The sequence below is a fragment of the Gamsiella multidivaricata genome (genome assembly GCF_025024155.1).
Source record: "Gamsiella multidivaricata strain RSA 2152 chromosome Unknown BC939scaffold_54, whole genome shotgun sequence".
In the NCBI taxonomy this organism is placed as follows: Eukaryota; Fungi; Mortierellomycota; class Mortierellomycetes; order Mortierellales; family Mortierellaceae; genus Gamsiella; species Gamsiella multidivaricata.
In genome coordinates, this window is record NW_026251762.1 from 137,059 (window position 1) to 155,391 (window position 18,333).

An 18,333-nucleotide genomic window follows, 5' to 3' on the forward strand; every position below is an offset into this window, starting at 1 on the left:
CTTCATTTCGCTCCATTGAACGCTGATCTTCAGGAACTGGACATGCTGAGGCCACAAGGATGTTCGAGGTAAGGGAACGGCTCCACACACCTACTATACTTCCTGCACTTTCTATACATTCCTCTTTACTCAGGTTCTCTCCTCAATCTTTCTGCTTCTCTCAAGACTCTAGCACCAAAACTGAATGGCGGAAAGCTCCCATCCAGGCAAGGCGCTGCAGACAATTCGAGCAACAGCAACCAGATCAGTTCTACTAATCACATCAGCAACAGTACTGGATCGAACAGCAATCATGGAATGAGATTAGACTTTCAACGCGCAGGAGCAGAAGGACAACGAGGCGTGAACAAGGCACCAGATACGTTAATACGAATTCCTTCAGACGGGGATATTTCATTCGGTCCCGATGATTTCTTGCTGGGAAGCGATGAGCTAGTGGATCTGATGCACGAGTTGGATGAAAGCAAGGAAACTGAAGAAGGACTTTCTTTGAGCTGGTCACCGACACCACCCAAGGCCGCAGTGGTAGCGAGTCCACCAGCATCCTCCTCGCAACGATCACAAACCAGCACATTATCTCAATCCGTGTCGACTCCTAAAACTGTCAATACAGCATCTCAGAAATATGCAAACCCATCGGGACAGTCTGCTGTGAACGAGCGAATAACATTGTCAACACAAAGTTCACCAACTCGATCCAAACTCCCAGCTCCCGAACCATCTGAAAAGTCCCGGGTCACCGTCAGCACTGCACGGACGTCTATTACAACATCCACTACCACCGCTACCTCGAGGATCATAGTGTCAAATTCTCAGGGGAATTCAAGTAGCCGTCCAGAGGAACATGATACGATTGATCATCGTAATGGACAGAGCCAAAGGCAGTCATATCTTGTTAGGGGCATCAAGGATCAGGAACGACGAAGTTTTTTACGCAGCAACAGCTCACCTTCAGCGGGAAGTTTTTCGTCGGCTGCTCAGACTCGCAACAAACGACGACTCCCTGGACCAGCTGGAAATTTGCCGGAATTGGTAAAGAGTCTTTGTCGAGTGTTTTTTTATTGTTGCATTCATAAATGGATGCGACATCGAGAGATAACAATGTTATCATTTTAAAATCAAATAGAGTCCAGAGGAAAAAGCACAATTGTTTCAATCGCGCGGAGCCTCTTTAATAAGAGGTAATCGCATCCCGAGAGTCGGTAGCACTAGTCCCAATTCTTCCATCAAGAAGAAGATGAAGGCTGTCTATCAAGGGCCCATCGACAGTATGTTTTTAGGCGGAGCATGGGAGGATATGATTAAGGCATACGGACTACCCAATTATAAACGTGAGTCTTTTATTTTCGACGTGCATCCATTGTTCCTCTCAATGATTTTATACATCGCTGACGAACTGTTACTTATGGTTGACCATAGCCTCGACACTGTCAATATATAAAGGCACAGCACCGATGATTGAAATTACATTATCAGATATAGAGAGTCGCAAGGAACTTCATCGTGGTAAGGTTCCATACCTCCTTGCCATGATCAAGGATTTCACATTATCGGAGATCGACGCCGCAGTGACCTTGTTGGATCCATCAGGCGAGATGCGAGGAACGGTTCACATCACCGTACTCGAGCAATACAAGAACAACGAAATCAGGATCGGGACGGCTTTGGCCCTAAAAAACGTATATAATCTTCACCATAATGGTCTGCTTTCCAGCCAGGGTTTCTGCAAGAGTAGCATTGCATTAACCGTCGTTGTTTTGATGTGTATCTTTATAGGTTTCTATCTTCTCGCCCACACCAATATCGCACTACATCATCATTACTCCACGAAACATTGTCCGCATCTTCCAGCCCCACCCTCCAACGATCATTCTATCCCAAGGATCTTCACAAGACAGGCTGTCGCAAAAAAAAAGGAAATTGACCCTGAACAGTCAGGATTCCCATGATGGAGATACCGCGAGTGGCCCGCGTTCTCAGGATGTGAATACCAGTGTCCCGTCATTGAGACCAGCCGAGCACGGAGAACGCTCAAACAGCAACACATCAACGGCATCATCGAAGGATTCTGGCAGCTCGAGTGCGAATGTCAAGCGGAGAAGAAGTTGCTCGCCTGCCAAGGGAGACATCTTAGACGACAATGAGGCAGCCCTGCTGTCTTACACACCCCAATCTGTCATAAACACAAAACCTGCACTACTGAGGCTGTCAAATACGACGGCTAGGGACGGTACTTCGGAGGAAATTGATACCAAGAGCACAAACTCAACGCAGCAGACTCAAGAGGTTCAGTTTCAAAGTTTACATCAGACTCTTGGTGGAGCGAACGTTGCCAAGGATGGACGGACTCAAACGATTGATGTTGACTCCACACCACTGATTACATTGGGTACCATGACACCGAGCCCTGCTGGGGCAAGCCCTGCAAACAGAGCCAGCAGAAGTAATTTGTCTTCCTTTGCAGCTCCCGCTTTTCTTCGGAAGCGATCGTCGACAGTGAGCCAGAGATCAAGTAGTGCACGGTCTGGATCGGATTCGGGAGCAGGATTGTCTTCAAACCAACTGTCGGTGGATGTGACATCATCGCCAGAATCAGCAAGAGTGCAGCTCTCTCGTGCCTCGGATGCGTTCAGCTCGTCGGATTGGCCCGATGACTTTGAAGTAGATTTTGCAGATGTAAGCTATGGAACAATTGATCTGAGCACCACAGAGGAACCCAAAGGAGCTGATAGGATGGGGGAATCAAGGCCTGGTTCTTTCGCGGCATCAGCACCAACCTTTCGACGACCTGCCAACGACGACGATGATGGTGAAGACGACCTGAGTAATCTTTTGGAAGGGCTGGACGAGACCGAGCTTTACGATCTCTAAGCGTCCTTCTTTACTTTAACATAATAAATTGTAACACTATTGTAAGAGGGAAGGGAGCGATGATGGTTGAAGATGGCTGTAGTCGCATTTATTTATTTCATGTGGTTTCCATCGTCCGAATCTCTAGTGTTGGTCATTACGCCGTCTTTTCTTCTTGTTGCCCAGACGCTTCCTTAAGCGCGGGGAGCAGCCTTGGGGGTCCAAGCCTGGAACTTAGGACGGGTGGTATTGTAAGTCCTGTAAGCTATATCACGATAATGCAAACAAAATAGGGCAAGCGGGGTGAATACAGGCTGTGTTGTTCACACCCATCTCAAAATGTCGCTGTTTAGAAAACGATGGGTTTACCCTTTGGTCCGCCGGTCAAGTTTTCAGTAAATTCGGCGCCCCATTTAGGGTTGACCATGGATGCGTCCTTGTTGGGAGGGGCATCCAACATGCGGTGCAGCCAGCCGTGCCTAACAGATGGAGCCGAGAAAGAAGTGCGTTATTGATCTCGTTAGTTCCTGTGGTTTCATTCCGTAGGTGAGGCGCGTAGTATACAGGTCGGCGTACCATTCAGCAGGAACCTGGGAGGCGTTCATTTCGGCTCTGGAAAAGAAGCTGTCCTCCTTAGCAAACTCAACCCAGCGATTACGACCTATTCGGACGTCGGAGATGACGGGTGAGTCAAGTAGGTAACATGAATAGGATATGATAGAAAAAGAAAAGCGTGGTGTCCGAACAATTTCATGTCTCTCTAAATCGCCATCCAAGGGTAGTGTCCATGATATTCTCCATGAGTATACTGCATCCCGACCGATCTGCTTTAGCGATGCTGATAATAAATCCTAATCCTCTGTTGAATTTTGACTGTATCCAAAACGCGACGGATCTCAATCATAGCAGGCTAATCCAGGTTGTGTTGAGTTCCTATGTCAATCAGAGACATGCTACTAAGGTTGTTACGAAGGTCGAGAAGTCGTTCCCTTCTTCGTCCTGTCAAGTCTGTAGGTGCTCCTGTAACACCCTCTTTCCCTTTGAACCCGGTCCTTATCCTTTTGTCCTTGACGACGCTGAACGATAAAAAGATAAAGGTTGATCCTAATATCCCTGAAGGTATAGTTGTTGTAGTTGTTGTAGTTGTTGTTGCTATTGTTGGAATGTGTACTCCGTACCGTAGCTCTCGTCCAGGTTCTCGAAGTATCTGTTGCCGAACTTGTCAGTTCCGACAAGGGTTCCGACCTTGGTATCACCGATGTTGTTGAGCTGGCGCATGAAGCGGGAAGGTCCCAGCTTCAGGAAGCCCTTGATCGTACGGGGAAGAGATGACATGTTGCGATTTGGATGTTTGAAGATGAGTGAAGAGAAAGAGTGTAAGTATGGAGTTAATGATCCGGTAGTGTCAATTCCTCCTCCGAGCTCGCGCTTAATTCTTGCTCAAATACGTCACAGAACGTATCCGAGCAAGAGTGCTGCACAATCGTTGCTATATCCTGCCCTTGCTCTTGCCCTGCCGCGATACTACTGCTGCTGATACTGCCCCCCGGCCTCTGTATGCGGCCTTACATCTTGCATCCAAGGATAGTGCCCGCCCTTATCTAATAAAGATAGAGTGGTCGCTATTGGCAGAGTAAATGGCTGCGAACGATACTGCATTCCTAATATAAAAAAAATACACTAGAATAAGTCCACATAGATAACGCCTGTTTCTCAGTGAACATTACCATCGTCATCCAAATGCCTGATAATGCTGAGATTGGCGACACACCCCAGCGAGGGAATGTCGGCGTTGTAGTGGTTCTTGGAGACCATGCACAGGACTGTGAGCTGAGTCCTATTGATCCTTAGTACCGCTAGGATGCCTGGAACGTCGTAAAGGAGAAACTGACCTTTTGAGATCGGTCGCCACACAGTTAAGATCCTTGCGTAAATGAGTAGGTCACTGTCCCGCAATAGGACAATATCGTCGGGCATGTAGCTCTAAGCAAGCTTGAGATCCGTCTCGGTCTCGCATCCCTCCACTGACCACCCCTTCTTCCGAAGATGCCCTACAACGGTCTGCCGCGTCTCCAGCGTCCAATAGAAAGCCTTTGCCAGGTTTCTCTGTGCGATAAGGAACTGCTGTTTCCGCACGCGTTGCTTCTTCTCCACGCGACCCTCCAGCTGACCGATGTTGCCTTGAGCCCGCGTCATGACTTTCGTGAGGATCGCTTGTCGACGATTATGAGAGAGTTTTTTTCTTGCGAAGAAGGGCCGTCCAAGTAAAGAACCGAGTTGGTAGGGGTCCAAATTTCTTTATTATTCTCTCGACGATAATGCGCGCAATGTCCACGGTGTGGGATGTGTAGGTATACCGGATGGTAGGGAAAAGAGATCCTCGGGTCTCTACTCAACGTGTCGAGCCGTTGTAAAAAAAAAAAAAAAAAAAAAAAAAAAAAACTGAGAGCGGACCATAGCACAGTAGCCATCGCAGTCTTAAGAATATGATCAATCTTAAATCCTTTCACCAAAAACCTGTAAATCCCAGCGATACTTTAGCCAATAAGCACAAAATCACGGAGATGAACCCCAATTTTTTTTGGCGGGTCACCAAAAAAATAAAAAAAAGAGAGACCCTTCCAGTTCCCGCTCGTCTTTCGTCCTTTTCCTGCACTCTTCTTCCTTCAACCCTAGTTCTACTGCTCACCGTAGTCCTACTATCCTTGCTACGCTTCTTCAACTCCTCAGGATTAAACAACTACCCGGCGTTTGTCTATCCTTCTTCTCTCGCCATCGATTTGGATCCAATTCTAAAGGACAGGAATACTCCTTTGGCTAAGAACGATCAACAAACAAACAACAAACCTCGCTCAACCTCAAGGACCAACCTTGCAGTAGCAAGGACCACCACATTTGTTCAACCACTGCCTTGACCGAGCAGAAGAGGCAACTAGCGCTGCTTTTGCGATTGCCTTTTCATTTACTCTCTCAATTGCCTTGTCTGTGGAGATCTGCTATTCTTTACTTTATACCTGGGCCTTGGCAGGGAAATACAGCACCGACATACAACAGCACAGCACACTATATCATCAGATGGGTGCGACTACAGGGATCACCCGATACACTGTTGGAATCCTCGCTCTCCTGTCCGTTGTCTGTATTTGGGTCTCGTCCAGTTTCTTGATGAGTGTAAGTTAAAGACTTTCATTGCCCTCCCGCCGCCGATAAGATCAAGGAGTGGAGAATTCTCTCTGTCCATTCACCATCCCCTCTACTGCCTATTTGTCACAATGCAATGTGATCAAGCACTTGACTTTTGACGTCGTTCAGCACACGACTGACGTCTTTACCCCCCTCTCTTTCGGATGGGGATGGGCGACGGGCGCATGCTAGCGCAAGAATGTGGTTGTGTGACCGACCAACCAACCATGTGCTTCCTACTTTCCCTTGAATGAAAAACTAACGAGTCTATTCGCTTCTTATTTGTCCTCTCCCCTGCTGCGCGTATCACGCAATCGCTGACATGGATGATGCTTGGTAAAATTAAACATGCATGCCTATGACATGCTTTCGACATTGATACTCGACCATCACGAACACGGATACGATCTGTACTCGACCAACCAACAGAACATCTTCGCAGACCAAAAGTACAACAAGCCTTTCTTTGTCACCTATGTCAACACCGCCAGTTTCTCGTTCTACCTGCTGGGACCACTTTTCAGGAAATGGAAACAAAAGTGCATAGGAAAGAAGACCATGTCAGGGACAGAACACACCGCAAAATCTATCCCCAGCACCAGGTACGTGTCCACTCTCGTAATCTGTTTGTCTGTCCAAGGTCTCTGTCTCCACGCACAGACAGGACTCTGCATTGAAGAACAATGTCCTCACCCACTTCCTCCTTGATCAATTAGCTCTTATGGAAGCGTCAGTCCAATAGGATCGCTGGACAACATACGCTCAACAGAGTCAACACTGGAGCAAGGAGCGGGAGTCATCAACCCAAACGATATCCCTCTGTCCCATCGCGAAGTCGCTCATCTCAGCTTTGCCTTCTGCATCCTCTGGTTCGCAGCCAACTGGGCGACCAATGCCTCGCTCGCCTACACCACCGTTGCAAGCTCGACCATCCTCGCCTCGATGTCTGGGTTCTTCACCTTGGCTATCGGAGCTGCTTTGAGGACTGAGACATTCAGCACCCTCAAATTGATCGCTGTCTGCGGGAGTGTGATTGGTGTGGCCTTGGTGAGCGAGTCTGATCGAGGAAGCCCCAACATGGAACCAACAGCACCCCGTGCACCGTTGTTCGGCGACTTTTTGGCACTCATTTCAGCACTCTTTTACGGATGCTACACTGTGCTGCTGAAACTCAGGATCCAGAACGAGAGTCGAGTCAACATGTCATTATTCTTCGGATTCGTAGGCCTGTTCAATTTGTTGTTGCTGTGGCCGGTCTTTGGAGTGTTGCACTGGACAGGCGTCGAGCCATTTGAGCTGCCACATGATACACGGATCATTTGGATGATTGCCATCAATGCCTTTATTGGGACTTTTGTGTAAGTACCATGGACTCTTGGCGGCTTTTTCTTCATTTCTTCGGATAACTGCTTATGATCGCCTTTGTCTTATACTCATAACTCCTAATTTGTGTTTATTGTCGTAACCATAGCTCGGACTACCTCTGGCTGCTAAGCATGCTGATGACTTCACCTCTGGTTGTCACACTGGGGTTGTCTCTGACAATTCCGCTTGCCCTTCTAGGCGATGTTGTTGGGTATGGTCGAGTGCTTGGGCTAGGGTACTGGATCGGGGCTGGATTGGTTTTGGCAGGATTCTTTGGGGTCAATGGAGCGGCACTCACGGAAAGGGACGAGGCAGAACAAAAGGAGAACATTGCGACCCAATCGATAGCATCGAGTGCCACAGTTACGGATGCTACAACTACCTTGGCTGTGGATGAACGTGGAGAGACCCAAGAGCGAGAGCCTCTTCTTGCTATGTACCCACGTGAGGCACCTTCGAGGTCGTAGTCGACGTAGGGTCAAGACATGTATACTTCCAATACCCTCCTATGCTTCTTTTCACGTTGTTTCGCCTTTAATGTACAATTTATTCCTTACTCTCTACTCTACTAGTATTTCATGCTTTCACTTGTACTATAGCCTTCTTTCCAAATACAATATGAACAACTTCATGTAGGGACCGTGTATTGTAGTGTTTGAAACAAGATATTGCTCGTAAATGCCGAGCGCAGATAAATAAGGGCAATGAAAGCACAGCTGAGAGCAAAAATGATCCTTCCGTAGTCTTGGATGCCAACTCTGGGCCATGTCAACCTCGTAAAGTGTCTCTTGCTGCTTGGCAAGTTAATTTATAGGACTTGGCAAAAACGGAGTATATAAACCCAGTTGATGTCATTGTTCTTCACCACACTTCTTGACCTTTTCCACAAAACTAACAACCACCCACAAGGATGCTGAACCAAGTGCCGCCAGAACGACCACCGCCTTATTCGCGGCATGCCTCAGCAGAGTCACCCTTGCCCTCTACGCCAACCCCACCTCGATCGCCATTGTCAACGCATGTCTCACGTTCTTCGTCGAATGCATCTTCGACTCATGTCTGTCTGCCAGACGACTACAATCCACTACAGTACCCACCTCCCTCGCGCGTGCGAGCCGGCGCCAAGCCCGATCTCGGCGATATCTCAGACCTGGAAGCTGTCGATGATGATGAACCTCCGATTATACCTGTTCCAACCAAAGTACGCCCCGGTACCCTGCTGGAGTACCAGGAACACGACAAGGACCTTCAGATCGGAGGATTCCACACTCAAGTCCAGGCTCAAAACATCCAAGGCGTTCAATCCTCGCAAGCAGAGCCGACCAATTTGAGCGGCACTAAAACCGCCACGACCTATAAACTGCGCTCACCTATCCAGCCTAAGGAGTTCATCAAGGGTGCGCGTCTTGCAATAGAAGGCTGCTTCATCGCTCTAACGAATCCCGACTTCAAGAATGGACGACTTTACAAGACATTATTCCGGCTGCTGCTGTTCACTCTGGTCGCCCATCTGGTGACCCAGGTTCTGTTCTTCTTACCCATGGCGGCCATTGGCAGTCTGCTACGAGTTTTCAGCTATGCAGCGGACGCGGATACGTCGGACTCGCAGCGGGGACTCGAGGTTTTTTCGAACAAGGCCCATGAGCTGATGAGCTCGGTCCCGTTGCTTGGCCTCTTATTCATGCGATATCTCTATCCTCAGCCCTTGGATGATATCTTTGTCGATTCATTGATGTATTCGGATCATTTGCTGCTTCAGGAACACGAGCACGCTAAACAGGAGCAGGCCAGGAACCCGACTGCAGTCGATTCAACATCGCCCTCAATATATGTCATGGACCATCGTGGACCCTTCACCCCCGCGCTCCTGGCTTATCCGCTCAAAGTTCAACAATGGCAAGAGATGTGGCGATACATGCGTCGAACTTGGAGACGTCTCAAGTGGGCATTACTCTTCTTGGTACTATCCTGGGTTCCTGTCCTGGGCCGATTCGCGTTTCCGATAGCCTCCTTCCTCTCGACTATCCAGGCGATCGGCTCAAAACCTTTGGCGGTGGTCTTCGCATTGGCCTCGTTTATGCTTCCAAGGAGTGTTTCGGTCTATCTGCTCAAGGGTTTCTTCGGATGCAGAGCCTTGACTCGTGAACTGCTCGACCCATACTTTATCAGGATTGGAATGAGTCATTATCAGAAGCGCAAGTGGTTCAACTATCGAAAAAGCGTCCTGTTGGGCTTTGGAGTCGTGTTCTATATTGGATGCAGCATCCCGATCATTGGTGTTGCTGTCTATGGTTTGGCACAAGCGTCATCTGCATTCGTGCTCCAATCGCTCGCTGATCCGCCACCACCTCCAGTAATCAAACCAAAGACCCAGTCCAAGCGACAAAACTCGCGAAGCAAGAAGGAATAAAGGCCCCTAGGATTCATGTACAACCACTTTATCAATAAAACTCAATATACCACTGAGGATGACTATAACTCAGCATGTGCGAATTGAAAGAATGATTATTCTATACGATATATAAAAGCAATAGAAGTACGGCCTAGAATTTAAATATCGTCTGCGTCGCTGTCGCTCCCGGACAGAGACGATCTGTCTAATTCAGTGCCCTGCTGTTCGTCATCCGAGTCCTCTTCACCAAAGATCATCAACAGTGGATCGTTCTCGAGCATTGGCAACAGGAACTGTGCGTCCTTCCAGAAATCCATATCCATAGCTGGGACCTTAGCCCCACAGCCCGATTCCTTCAAATGTTTAACCAACCAATCCTCCACTTCTTCCTCGTTCTCCTCTGCGTGTCCCTCGCTCTGCTCGATCGGTTTTTTGTCCCCAGTCTCGGGCTTCTCGACTAGACACGAGAAGCAAACACCCAGCATGGTCTGTCGTCGGATATAATTGATGAGCGAAATGGTCTGATAAAAGTTAAGTCCGAGCCTGTGTCTCTCGCCATCCAGATCGAATCCATGAGCCTCCTTCATATGGTCGCGCGCTGATTGAGCCGAATTGAAGTAGATCTCCTCGAAGAGACACTTGGTCTTTTCCTCCTCCAGTGCATCGTCCCAATCTGCCCAGGAGTCATCCCGACGGTCATCATCAGAGTCGTATCGATCGTGCTCAAAATTTTCCCAGTTCTTGCCAGGTTCCAGGTAGTTGATTACGTAGAACTGGTCGTAGAGGCGGTTGCGAGCACTGATTTTGAAGTGTTTCTTCTTGCGCATGTGTTTGCGGAGGACTGCTGGTGAGGTGAAGGTCTTTTCGCAGTAAAGGCATTGGAGGCTAGCAATCGATAGACCGTGTGCAAAGGTCAGCTTTTCTGATTGGAAAGTCTGTACCACATTCATTTGTTAAGAACGAATGTCTGCCTGCCTACCTGGTCAATTTGGCTTCCAACATATCGAGGAACTCGTTAACGTTGACAAGATTGTCGGGCAGACCGATGTTGAAGTTGTGCTCTGCGAACATGTGCTTGAATAAAATAGTTCTTAAGCCAGAGCAGCAGAAACAATTTAGATCACCTATCCCACTTTTCGTACTGCAAATGCAATCAAAAAGGCAGACACATTGGGCAACGTACCGGTTCTCGCAGATATTCTTGCAGAAAAGACACTTGCGCTTCAGCTTCGCGTCCTCGTTACGCTCCTTCTCCTGTATTTTTAAAATCTCGTTCAATTTTTCCCTCTGAATCTCGTCACGCAGGGTCCGGTCTGCTGTTGAGACTGTCGGATCAATTGTGTAATACTCATCGCTCTCGTTCTCCTTGACCGCCACCTTCTCAATTCCCTTGGCCTCAATCTCTTCGGCCCAATGGCTCAGATACCGATCCAGAAGGATGAACATGTGGTGGATATTCTTGAATGCAATCTGATGAGCTTCCTTCAGATGGGCTACCAACGAGGTCGAGTCCGTGAGAGGGTCGGTCAGATCACAGGTGCTGAAGGGGCAATGGATCATAATAACGGCGTGATATGGAGGACGGCTGGGTCCTGAGGCAGAGGAAGGATCGTCATCGGATTGGGACGAGTCTGAGTCGCTAGAGAAGGAGCTCGAGCGGGATCGATTCGTTTGTTTGGTGAAATATTTAGTTGAAGTGGTCGTGGTTGTGCCGCTGTCCTTTTGAGTGGATGCAGTGCCGGCGGCGTCTTTCTTTGCTGGCTTCTTGGTGTGGTGATGATGATGATTGTGGTTTCCAGACTTATTCGTTCCTGCGGACTTGTCGGCGGAAGTGCGAGAGTCGGTCTTGGACGAAGAAGTCGAGGTCGCATTCGCGGAGGATGTGGTCGTGAGAGGCCGCTGCAGTTTATGGCTGGTCGAATGCTTCGACGTGACCGTGGTCCATTCGCCTTCGTTGCTCATATCGACTTGAAAAGAGGAGTATTTTATGGGGAAAGTGTGATGGCGAGAGAGAGAGGGAGAGAAACGAATGGAAAGGTCTTTAAGCACCGTGCCCTTGGAACATTTTTTTTTTTTCAATTGAGTTTGGAGGCTTATGTTCCCCTCCTTGGTGACCATTAAAAAGTGGTGGCAAGAACCTCTCCATCGCAGACATTGAGAAACAAGACCCATCGACATGACATCCATCAGGAACCACGCAGAACAGCACAATACCGCTGTCTACAATGACTACAAGAAGGACAGGAAGGTCGGAGAGGGTGCCTATGCCGTCGTATATCTCGGTATGGCTACCAAGGACAACACATCAGGCATCAGGTTGCTCGAGTACAATAATGGTACTGTAAGGAGGTGCGCCCTTCTACTCACGCCATGCGTGAAATTCAACTGGCCTCCATAGGGACGCAACTGTCGACAAAAAAGACGGTTGCTATCAAGAAGATCAAGATTGGACAGTTTAAGGATGGCTTGGATATGAGTGCTATCCGCGAAGTCAAAACTTTGCAGGAGCTGCGACACCCCAACGTGATCGAGGCAAGTACATCCTTTGCTTAGCTGCAAACGGGATTGCGACAACGTTTAAGGACATTTCACTGACAATAAAAGGCTCGATTGCTTCTGGAAACAATAGCTTATGGAAGTGTATTTCCATAAGACAAACCTCAACCTCGTTCTCGAATACCTGGAGTCAGACCTAGAAATGATCATCAAGGACAAGAGCATCGTGTTTATGCCTGGGGATGTCAAGCACTGGATGCTAATGACACTGCGAGGACTCGATCATTGCCACAGGAACTGGATCCTTCATAGGGTGTGAACTCGTGCTTGTGCCCTGCAACATATCAATGCATTATGAGGATCGGCATCCAACTCGCAGAGCGCTGACATACTGTCATTTTGTTGCATGGATAATATCATTCAGGATATGAAGCCAAACAACTTGCTTCTCGGCCGAGATGGACAGCTCAAACTTGCCGATTTCGGTCTTGCAAGGGACTTTGGAGATCGCAATCGACTAATGACAGCACAGGTCGTTACAAGGTACCTGCACACGAGTATCGAAATGAATTCAAGGGCACCTCAGGATTTAAATCGCTCATCTCCAGCATTTCCCTCATCGTGTTCATAATAGATGGTACCGGGCACCAGAGTTGTTGTTCGGAGCCAGAGAATACGGATACGGAATCGACATTTGGGCCATTGGATGTATTTTTGCTGAGCTCTTGCTTCGTAACCCGTACTTGCCTGGCAATACCGATATGGATCAGCTAGATACCATGTTTAGAGCTCTGGGAACACCCACAGAAGCAGAATGGCCCGTACGTGGAGATTTTCAAGGATCCATCAATTGATGAAATCGGAAGAGATGCCTACAACTGACGCCATATTTCATACGCTGAACTCGTAGGGCATCAGCTCATTATCGAATTATGTGCAGTTCAAGCAGTACCCAAGGACACCTCTCAGGCTGCTATTCACTGCTGCTGGGGCTGATACCTTGGAACTGTTAGAGAGCATGCTGATCTATGACCCCAACCGCCGGATATCTGCTCGCGAGGTAGGCGCTTTGCAATCTCCTTGAACTAAGTGCATCAGGCAGTGCTGTTGTTATCTGCGTATTTACGCGCCATTTAATTTCATCACTCTCTGCCAGGCCTTGCTCCACCCGTACTTCTACAACAAGCCAAGGCCAACCCCGCTGGAGAACTTGCCGAAACATGTCCGTGATACTCCAGAAGTTGCGAAGCAAAAGCGTAAAGCTGCAGCCCTCGGTGCGTGAAGAAAAATAGATGATGATCCATGAAAAGGACGAAAGTATGCCCCTGTTTAACGTTTGCGCTACTGCTTGTTTTATTGTTTGTGATTCTGACACTTGAGTATTACTACTACACCATCTGCCTTTTTTTGTTTTATTCGGGACGAACGAAAACCATTCTCTGAAACAAAATACCCAAACAGAGGCCTATGATTTACATTCAGAGGATAGCAGGAAGATTGCACGCGTCCTAGACTTTAGAGCTCTGTCGTAACTTTCAAAATTAAATATGAGCGAGCGTACTTTGGTAATTTAGATATGTGGCGAAGTAAAACGTGCCTTGTACGGCTCAAGGAGATATGCGTGGTGCTGAAGGGACAGTGTGAAGGCCTCGACAAGGTATTTCCATGGAGGAAATGGCGAAGACAGAAACTACATTCAAATCTGCAGATGATGTTGTATTCAAAATACATGCTCCTTGGAGGATAAGCGTCATCTCAGTGGTCGACCGAGTAAGATACATGGTAGTCGTAAAAGAGGCACGGCGACAGCTTTTTTCTGGTCCAGCTATATCAACAACAGCAAAACCGAGAGGCGTAGCCGTCGTTATAAAATGGTAAGATAATCTACAGGCTGACAAAACCAGCAATGAGAAATTGACCTAGGTACTCATGTTAGATTGACAAGAGGGCTTCGAATATGAGAGTGCGTTTGAGAAAGCAGCGATATTGGAGGCGACATCCGGCTCTTTGTGTCAAGAGAGCGGAGATGGTTCTTGAGGCAACCGATTCAAAGTGGATCTTGATGCTAGTCATATCACTGCTAAATTGTTTTCAGTCGCACACTGTACCACTGAAACACATCCAACCAAATCCGAATGGGCGAAGCAGTTTCGCCAGTCAGAAGGGTATCACAGCAGAACAGTGTGCATTTGAGTCGCGTTGTCATCGCCGCCGGCAACTAGTATGGCTGTGTGAATATGGGCCCAATGGGTACGGGCATTTGTATAGGTCCATAGTAAATCAGCGAACAAGTGGGTAGCGAGGAAGGACTATATTGCGTCAAGAAGCCTATTCCTTGAAAACGACTCTTTACAGAGTATAAGGTGCCCGGCATCCACGAGGCCGAACTGTAGCTACATTAAACATTCAGGTCTACTCATCCTGCTTTGTGCCCCAATGCATCGGCGATGCAGGCAGCCAAGACGGCATGGCAGAGGAAAGACGAGATCGAGCAGCGACTAGAGAGGAGTGAAAAGGAGTTCAAGACGAGATTTAGATCCGAGGAAGTTGCAGGAGCAGTAAGAGTCGTTTCAATTCCAGTTAAAGACTGTGATGGAGGTATTTCTACAAAACAGACCTTGAGGTGTCCTCTTTGCTAATAGCAAAGTAGTGCGTGTTAGAGCCAACGACACTTTTGTATGGATACTTATCCCCCTGTATATTGGATAAAGAGCTCGGCTTGGTCGGCTTTGTGGACTCCTCCTTCAGGACCGGCTCCGTTTTTGATCCTTGTCATCCAGCTCAATGATGAAGCCCAAAAAATAGGTTGATTTATCTGCAAAGAAATGGAGGGACGTTATCCTCCAGGCTGCCATAAAGGATATGCTTCAGGTCCCAGATGCCAAAGCAGACTGTGGCCTTAGAGACCCCGACTTTCTGAGGCGGTGTGGCTGGTTTCATTGACCGAATAAACCAAGTTTTACATGGGCTTAGTGCGAGCAACCCAAATCTTTGAGGCCCCACACACTATAGCAACGATGCGTCCTCATGCCAAAACAGCTGCGGTTTATTAACATCACCCATTGACGTTGCATCGTTTAACGCGAGTAACTCTTTAAAAGAGTAGATGCTGTTCATCGCGTTCTTTTAAACGATTCCTGCAATAGTTTTTTTTTCCGACCTGGAACTCGGCCGAGGCCAAATCAATGGACGAATTTTGATTGGCAGACACAATTTCACTTGCTACTACCTGTGCGATCGATTCGAACATGATGCAGCGTTTTTTTTTTTTTTTTTTTTTTTTTTTTTTTTTTTTTCATTCTTCATGATCCTGCTCAAGAACACACAAGCGATTCTCAAACTGCCAAATCGTACCGTGAAAAAGCAGATCCAGCTGCTGCTCACCGCGGCCGGATATCGTGATTGGGATATCGGGGTCTGCCTTACGGGAGATAAAGCGGTGCGACAATTGAACGCTCAGTACCGGGGCAAGGACAGGTCCACGGACATCCTGTCCTTTCCTTTCGCGGAGGTAATATAGGATTCACAGACACGCACTCCAGAGGAGCGCTCGAATCAATATTCGATTAATTCGAGATTACTTATGTACGTCTGACATGTTTAGGCTGTGCGCCCGGGTGTCTTGCCGACCCCGCGCTCAGAGGACGATAAGAACTTGGGCGATCTCTTTATCTCGATGCGCTATGTCAACAAATGGTGCAAGGAGCACAAGGTCGACATTCATGAAAGGCTGCCAGTACTTTACGCCCATGGCATTTGTCATTTACTTGGGTATGACCATCAAGACGACAAGGACTTTTCAGTGGTATGCCTACCTGCTGTTCATCTCGGTGGCCGACCTATGATGTTCTAAAGGATCGGTCAATCCTCTTGATCTGCAATTGACACCGTTGCTATTTATTCCTGATAGATGAAGCGGAAAGAAACCAAGATCCTGAATAAAATGAAAGAATGGCAGGCCATGCTTGAGGCACAAGAACCTCCACCCACAAATCCACCATCGTAGAGAAACACGCCATTGCTAGCAACTTCATCCTGTGTACATTAAAAACGTCTGTACCTTTATTCAAAACGTCCTGCTGTAACAATTAGAGAATCAGAGTCGCTTGCGTTTGCAATCAAACAATCAAAGGTTCTAAACAAGAGTGTTGGCGTTCAGCTCCTCGGCAGCCTTCTTCTCGGCCTTAATGATCTCAATTTCCTGTAGCATCCTCTTGTGCTCCTCCATCTCGCGCTCATACATCGCCACGTCCTCCATCTTGGCATTGCGATCACCCATCCAAAGGAGCATCATGGGCACAAAAGAGAACAGGACACAGGCTGTTGTAATACAGTTCCAGCGGAAGCCATGTCGCTGGTAGATAACTCCTGCCAAGATCGGTCCAATCAGCATTCCAAAGCTGAAGGCAATGTTGAAGATGGCAAACGCTCTTGCAAAAGCAGCCTTGTCGCCCGTATGTCGTACCACCGCAGAGATTTCGCCCAAAATCGGGGCAATGAAACTGGATGTCGAAAGACCGATACCAATCAGGGTGAGGATGATCGCCCAAAGGGGTTTGCCCTCGATGCTGAGGATGAGCATGAAACAGCCACAGATGAAAACTGCAGAGGAACATAGGTACTTGGCGCCGTATCGGTCCGAGAACCAACCAGCCAAGGGAGAACAAATGGTCGGCATCGTGAACGCGATAAAGACAAGACCGATCTGACCCTCAGTCATACTGAAGCGATCTCGGAGATAGTATGGCAGCGTGGGCTCGAGTGAGGAGAGATCAAAGGCCTCGAGGGTAGTGACAGCAACGGCGGCGATCATACGCTTGGTCGTGATTAGTTTCCAGAGCGAGGTATGACGGGCCTCCTCAACTGGGATTCCGTTGGCAATGTCACGTTCGCGGATCTCGCATTCGTAGCGACGGATCTCGAGGACTTCGTCCGCACGGACCTCGATCAGGATAGAGAGCAGGAAGATGACAAGGGCTGCAAAGGCGATGCAGAAATAGAACGGAGCGCGGGCACCAAAGGCATCGTGGAGGAGGCCGCCGATGGGAGGGCCGCCCAGAAGACCCATGGTGTGGCCGATGAGCGACTTGCCCATCTGAACACCCATCTCGTTGGCGGGGAAAGAGTCGGTCATGAGGGCAAGGCCGAGTGTCCAGACAGCACCACCAGAGACGCCCTGGAAGAAACGGGCGATGACGAGGAGCCAGTAGACCTTGGCGAACATAAAGATGATGGTAGCGATCAACATGCCAGAGAGGCCTATCATCATGGGGAGGCGACGAGAGGCCATCTTATCGGAGAGGACACCAAAGATCGGAGAGGCGGACATGATACCGGCGGCATAGACGGCGACGAGGACGCCGGTCAAGGTGGAGTCGCCATGCATGTCAGCGATGATCGAGGGCATGATGGGAATGATAATACCGTAAGTGACCATGTCGGTGAAGAGCGCCAGGAGAATGGTGATAGTGATGAAGTGCTTGGATGTGCGCAGCCAGTAGAGGAAGGGCTTCTTGATGGTGGAGGGCACGGTGGCATCATGTAATGATTCACTGGATGGAAGACCGGACCGGACCGGGGACCCGCCCTTCTCGAGTGAGTTCAAGGAGTCCACATCGACGTCTGCTGTGGCAGTGACGGCGGTACCGGCATCAGCGTCGTTGGAGGAGGTCAGGGTAGTCTGTGGAGTGGTAGGAAGGAGTGCACGATCTGCGTCGCAAGGGGCACTTGCGGAAAGATTTACGGCGTGGTCATTGGAGGCAACTGGCTGCATGTGGTATATCCAGAAAGGATTATTTAAAGTGTCTTAGTGGTATTTGATAGTAGGATGGATGTGGAGAGTGCTATCCATAACGGGGTGCGTCAGAGCTGGGATGGAGTGATAGCGTGAGTGTATGTGGACAACGGAAAAGTGGGACCACAACAGGCACCGGTTTTTATATGTTTTCTTTCATGTAGAGTTTAAGGTGCCGGGGCTGAATGTTCCACTCGTAATGCTTACAAGGGGCTCTCGCTGTCGGGTAAGGATCTGAGTTTTTTTTGTTCTT

General features: G+C 48.5%; 9 protein-coding genes across 9 annotated transcripts; 5 read left to right on the forward strand and 4 right to left on the reverse strand.

Annotated features, from left to right (window-relative positions):
- Positions 1–59: 59 nt before the first annotated feature.
- BC939DRAFT_505205 (uncharacterized protein) lies at positions 60–2,871 on the forward strand (the record flags this gene model as incomplete). The annotated part of the gene is made up of 5 exons (XM_051560627.1): positions 60–68; positions 166–1,032; positions 1,127–1,331; positions 1,420–1,679; positions 1,777–2,871. The coding sequence occupies 5 exons, from the start codon at positions 60–62 to the stop codon at positions 2,869–2,871; spliced, it is 2,436 nt and encodes an 811-aa protein (XP_051409909.1).
- A 60-nt stretch (positions 2,872–2,931) lies between these two features.
- On the reverse strand, positions 2,932–4,444 carry BC939DRAFT_458462 (NADH ubiquinone oxidoreductase subunit NDUFA12-domain-containing protein). Its single transcript, XM_051556602.1, has 4 exons — positions 4,029–4,444; positions 3,427–3,511; positions 3,220–3,329; positions 2,932–3,115 (listed from the first exon to the last, which is right to left on the reverse strand). The coding sequence occupies exons 1-4, from the start codon at positions 4,183–4,185 to the stop codon at positions 3,045–3,047; spliced, it is 423 nt and encodes a 140-aa protein (XP_051409910.1). The 5' UTR covers positions 4,186–4,444; the 3' UTR covers positions 2,932–3,044.
- On the reverse strand, positions 4,106–5,243 carry BC939DRAFT_458464 (uncharacterized protein). Its single transcript, XM_051556603.1, has 2 exons — positions 4,420–5,243; positions 4,106–4,158 (listed from the first exon to the last, which is right to left on the reverse strand). Exon 1 carries the CDS (start codon positions 4,825–4,827, stop codon positions 4,564–4,566), a length of 264 nt encoding a protein of 87 aa, XP_051409911.1. The 5' UTR covers positions 4,828–5,243; the 3' UTR covers positions 4,106–4,158; positions 4,420–4,563.
- A 1,138-nt stretch (positions 5,244–6,381) lies between these two features.
- On the forward strand, positions 6,382–7,865 carry BC939DRAFT_505208 (uncharacterized protein; the record flags this gene model as incomplete). Its single annotated transcript, XM_051560628.1, has 3 exons — positions 6,382–6,635; positions 6,750–7,391; positions 7,505–7,865. 3 exons carry the CDS (start codon positions 6,382–6,384, stop codon positions 7,863–7,865), a joined length of 1,257 nt encoding a protein of 418 aa, XP_051409912.1.
- A 409-nt stretch (positions 7,866–8,274) lies between these two features.
- BC939DRAFT_458470 (uncharacterized protein) lies at positions 8,275–9,873 on the forward strand. Its single transcript, XM_051556604.1, has one exon. It carries the CDS (start codon positions 8,309–8,311, stop codon positions 9,806–9,808), a length of 1,500 nt encoding a protein of 499 aa, XP_051409913.1. The 5' UTR covers positions 8,275–8,308; the 3' UTR covers positions 9,809–9,873.
- On the reverse strand, positions 9,874–11,827 carry BC939DRAFT_487501 (uncharacterized protein). Its single transcript, XM_051559353.1, has 3 exons — positions 10,974–11,827; positions 10,770–10,880; positions 9,874–10,675 (listed from the first exon to the last, which is right to left on the reverse strand). The coding sequence occupies exons 1-3, from the start codon at positions 11,750–11,752 to the stop codon at positions 9,949–9,951; spliced, it is 1,617 nt and encodes a 538-aa protein (XP_051409914.1). The 5' UTR covers positions 11,753–11,827; the 3' UTR covers positions 9,874–9,948.
- Positions 11,828–11,923: 96 nt separating this feature from the next.
- BC939DRAFT_458472 (kinase-like domain-containing protein) lies at positions 11,924–14,056 on the forward strand. Its single transcript, XM_051556605.1, has 8 exons — positions 11,924–12,072; positions 12,189–12,322; positions 12,420–12,599; positions 12,711–12,829; positions 12,921–13,107; positions 13,197–13,346; positions 13,443–13,603; positions 13,748–14,056. Exons 1-7 carry the CDS (start codon positions 11,967–11,969, stop codon positions 13,566–13,568), a joined length of 1,002 nt encoding a protein of 333 aa, XP_051409915.1. The 5' UTR covers positions 11,924–11,966; the 3' UTR covers positions 13,569–13,603; positions 13,748–14,056.
- Positions 14,057–15,590: 1,534 nt separating this feature from the next.
- Positions 15,591–16,338, forward strand: BC939DRAFT_494794 (Endoribonuclease YbeY; the record flags this gene model as incomplete). Its single annotated transcript, XM_051559614.1, has 3 exons — positions 15,591–15,797; positions 15,891–16,091; positions 16,197–16,338. 3 exons carry the CDS (start codon positions 15,591–15,593, stop codon positions 16,290–16,292), a joined length of 504 nt encoding a protein of 167 aa, XP_051409916.1. The 3' UTR covers positions 16,293–16,338.
- Positions 16,339–16,346: 8 nt separating this feature from the next.
- On the reverse strand, positions 16,347–18,195 carry BC939DRAFT_458479 (major facilitator superfamily domain-containing protein). The gene has a single exon (XM_051556606.1). It carries the CDS (start codon positions 18,057–18,059, stop codon positions 16,422–16,424), a length of 1,638 nt encoding a protein of 545 aa, XP_051409917.1. The 5' UTR covers positions 18,060–18,195; the 3' UTR covers positions 16,347–16,421.
- Positions 18,196–18,333: the final 138 nt, after the last annotated feature.

Excerpts from the sequence above, each read along its gene's own strand:
- BC939DRAFT_458462 (XM_051556602.1), bottom strand. The coding sequence starts at position 4,185 with ATGTCATCTCTTCCCCGTACGATCAAGGGCTTCCTGAAGCTGGGACCT. Across the intron at positions 3,330-3,426 it reads TCCCAGGTTCCTGCTGAATG|GCACGGCTGGCTGCACCGCA; the intron begins GTACGCCGACCT and ends TCCATCTGTTAG. Across the intron at positions 3,116-3,219 it reads CTTGACCGGCGGACCAAAGG|CTTACAGGACTTACAATACC; the intron begins GTAAACCCATCG and ends ATCGTGATATAG.
- BC939DRAFT_458464 (XM_051556603.1), bottom strand. The coding sequence starts at position 4,827 with ATGCCCGACGATATTGTCCTATTGCGGGACAGTGACCTACTCATTTAC.
- BC939DRAFT_458470 (XM_051556604.1), top strand. The coding sequence starts at position 8,309 with ATGCTGAACCAAGTGCCGCCAGAACGACCACCGCCTTATTCGCGGCAT.
- BC939DRAFT_487501 (XM_051559353.1), bottom strand. The coding sequence starts at position 11,752 with ATGAGCAACGAAGGCGAATGGACCACGGTCACGTCGAAGCATTCGACC. Across the intron at positions 10,881-10,973 it reads AAGAATATCTGCGAGAACCG|AACTATTTTATTCAAGCACA; the intron begins GTACGTTGCCCA and ends CTCTGGCTTAAG. Across the intron at positions 10,676-10,769 it reads TTGGAAGCCAAATTGACCAG|CCTCCAATGCCTTTACTGCG; the intron begins GTAGGCAGGCAG and ends ATCGATTGCTAG.
- BC939DRAFT_458472 (XM_051556605.1), top strand. The coding sequence starts at position 11,967 with ATGACATCCATCAGGAACCACGCAGAACAGCACAATACCGCTGTCTAC. Across the intron at positions 12,323-12,419 it reads GACACCCCAACGTGATCGAG|CTTATGGAAGTGTATTTCCA; the intron begins GCAAGTACATCC and ends TGGAAACAATAG. Across the intron at positions 13,108-13,196 it reads CCACAGAAGCAGAATGGCCC|GGCATCAGCTCATTATCGAA; the intron begins GTACGTGGAGAT and ends CTGAACTCGTAG.
- BC939DRAFT_458479 (XM_051556606.1), bottom strand. The coding sequence starts at position 18,059 with ATGCAGCCAGTTGCCTCCAATGACCACGCCGTAAATCTTTCCGCAAGT.